This window comes from Halyomorpha halys, unplaced genomic scaffold (assembly GCF_000696795.3).
Source record: "Halyomorpha halys isolate HHAL.00 unplaced genomic scaffold, Hhal_1.1 Scaffold219.1, whole genome shotgun sequence".
In the NCBI taxonomy this organism is placed as follows: domain Eukaryota; kingdom Metazoa; phylum Arthropoda; class Insecta; order Hemiptera; family Pentatomidae; genus Halyomorpha; species Halyomorpha halys.
In genome coordinates this window covers 32,741-35,857 of record NW_027108016.1, presented here as the reverse complement: position 1 = coordinate 35,857, position 3,117 = coordinate 32,741, and the positions used below count along the sequence as shown (strand labels likewise).

The following is a 3,117-nucleotide window of genomic DNA, read 5'->3' as shown; positions in this document are numbered from 1 at the left end:
AATTATAATTTTTTTATACATATTTTTTTTAGGCAAAGTTAGAAAAAAAAAAATTTTTTTTTCACTTTGTTTAAACCAATTAAAATACTAAAAAATCCACCAAACGATTTTTGTAATATAATATTAATTACAACATAATTAACAGTTAATAATAAACAGTTTTATATATATTTAAATAAAATTTGTTCAAAGGTAAAACTTTTTTTAAATAAGTTGGGGTGGAATGAATAGAAAAAGGTACCGCGAAGTACCAAGAAAACCTATTTTGAATTTTCTTAAGTTGAAAAAAAAAATGATTTCTGAAATATATATAAATTTTTTTCACAGACTCATGAACCACGTATGAAAGGATATAAGTTATAAACTAAATTATAATAAATTCAGAAAAATAGGATTTATTTTTTTTTATATCGGGATTTTCAAAAGGTACCTAAGCCTTAAAGAAAATTATTTAGAGTATATTGTATGTATGCATTTTTTTTTAAATTAAATTAAATTGAACATAGACCCAAAGACTTACCTTGATAACTGAAGACACTGATAGAGAAAAACAAGATGAAGACAGAACGATTCATGGCGAACATAGTTCCCAAACTACCGAGATCACAACACACAGTAAGGTCACCACTACAGTAATACTACACACTGATCAAGATATATAGATATATATATCGCGATCTCTATACTGTATCGAAGGAGCACACACAACCTGTTGATCCAACGGGAGGCAGGCACAGACTGAAGCGGTTGGCGCGGGTCGGCAGCGGCCGCTAGGAGGAGCCACTGTCGCTCGCATTCCCGCCACATCACATCCCGCCAACCCACACCGCATCTCCAAGCCCTGTGTATTCAAAGTAATCCACTTCTATAAAACATATAAGGGGAAGTTGATTTTGTCCTTTATAAAGAGGTGTCCGGTAAAGAGGGGCTATTATAAAAAATAACACAAAAATGAAATTAAGCTGTGATGAAGAGAAATGGGAGGGGGGGTTGCGATCTGCAAAAAATACAAATAAACAAAAAATATTTCTGAAGACTCAAGTTTTACAGATTTTCAATCTGACATCCCTGATGAAACTCTGCCAAGTAGGGCGAAACGTTGGTTAAAAATAAATTGTTTTCTTTTACTATTTTGGTACCTTTATTAACCCCCACCCGGATTAACTTCCTACAATCTACTTCATACTTTCAACTTTTTTATGATTGTAGAAGTTGGTCAGGGGAGGGGGGTGCGGTCAGTAAAGAACAACATAAAAAAATATTTCAGGTCTTCATCAGAGCTATAGAACAAAAGAGATAACAACAACATTTAGAGTAACATACAATTGAAAAGGAATAGTATATAAACAAATTTAGAGTTATAGAAATCCTCACACAAGACTGAAAAGACAGGAAACTGCACGCAGATTCCGACTATTACAGCACTTACTAGATAAACGGTGTAAACTTCCAACTCATTACAAAAAACTGATCTACATGACAATAATAAGACCCATCTGAACATACTGAGTTGAGCTTTGGGGCTCCACTAAACCTTCGAATTCCTCTCGTATCCAATCTTTACAATCCAAAATCCTTCGTAAAATCCTCAATGCTCCTTATTTTGTTACTAATAAAACCATCCATAAAGACCTAAATTCCTTCCATAATAAACTCCCTAAACACCCAAACCCACTCGTTTCTAACCTTGCTTCCTCCGAGGCGCCTGAAAGGAAGATGGCCTCGTAACCTTATATTGTAAACTGTTTTTAGAGTTCTACTACTGGGTAGTTTCTCTACATCTTGTATCATATCATTATGTCATTATGATCAAATTTACTGGTCGTATTTTTTTATACAGTTGTAAATATCAATAAATAAATAAAATAAAAAAAAGGGATTTATACAAAATATTGAATTGAATCATAAATGATAAATGATTGGGTTGCAGGCCTAACTTCTACGCCATAACCCCTGGTGAAGATCTGAAACTCAGGTCGAAACGTCGGCATAAAATAAATATATATGGTTTTGTTTATTTATGTTGTTCTTTGCTGACCGCACCCCCCGACAAACTTCTCCAATCATTAATCTACGGTCAACTATCTACACCTCATTATTCAACTTTTTTATATGTTTTTCTTATATTTCACTTTATAAGTAAACGTCATCTCCCACTACTCCATGTCTGTATCACATACATCTCACTGGTTAGCTACCTTTTAAACACAGGTGGGTTGTTATGATTTGTTATTATTTTTATTTTTTTTCTTGAACAGAAGATGTAATTAATAAAGTAAAAATACGAAAGTAGATATAAGAAAAATCAAAAATTCTACACACTAAGAGACAGAAAACTAAGTAAGTAAAATGAGAATAAATAAAGGTCAAGTAATCATAAATAAAAAATAAAAATATATTATCTATACTGCTACAACCCATAAAGGGTCAGGGGTTCAGTACTTTGTAAGGGACCAACGGTTGTATAAGGAGGTGATTTGGTCAGAATCACGCTTATTCTTTCTTAACCTTTATTTATTCTCATCTTACTTTCTAATTAAAGTGTATACAATTTTTGTTTGTTTTCTTTTAAATCTTCTTTTCTATCTTTAAGAATTATTACATCTCCTGTTTATTTCGAATCGAATAGTTGATATTATTTCTTTTTTATATATACTTATTGTTGTACATCTTATAATTATTTTTATATAATATTTACATAATTTTTAATCGCACCTTAGTTTATTTTGTTGTATCTTATTATTTTACATTGTCAGTATATTTTTAATTGTTTTGTATGTGAGGGGAAGAATGGTTTTATTTATTCTCAAAATAAATGTATTAACTATTGATTTTGCAGTGCATTTTTTTTCGTGTGAAATTTTACTTTTATAAAAAGGTATAATGAATGTAAATCGCTCTAATAAGGCTCATATTTCAGAAGATTTACTTTGCATTAAATGACGTTTTGTTAGGTTGTTTATTTTGATATCATATTTACTTACATTTACATAATTTTAACCCCAACTTAGTTTACTTCTTTGTATATTATTATGTTACAATCTTAACATATTGTTAGTTATTTTCTATATATTTTTAGGCCTGTAATGTGGGGGAGAAATGTCGGCAAATAATTCG

At 30.8% G+C, this 3,117-nt stretch overlaps 1 protein-coding gene across 2 annotated transcripts in view; it reads right to left on the bottom strand.

Moving 5' to 3' along the window:
- Nucleotides 1–727, bottom strand: part of Fas3 (fasciclin 3) — a 592,625-nt gene extending 591,898 nt beyond the window's left edge. For both annotated transcript variants that reach the window (XM_067046409.1, XM_067046410.1), the window contains exon 1: nt 521–727. In XM_067046409.1, coding sequence (XP_066902510.1) covers nt 521–584 — 64 coding nt within the window. In that variant the 5' untranslated portion in view covers nt 585–727. The remainder of the gene's footprint in view (nt 1–520) is intronic.
- Between the last annotated feature and the right edge of the window lie 2,390 nt (nt 728–3,117).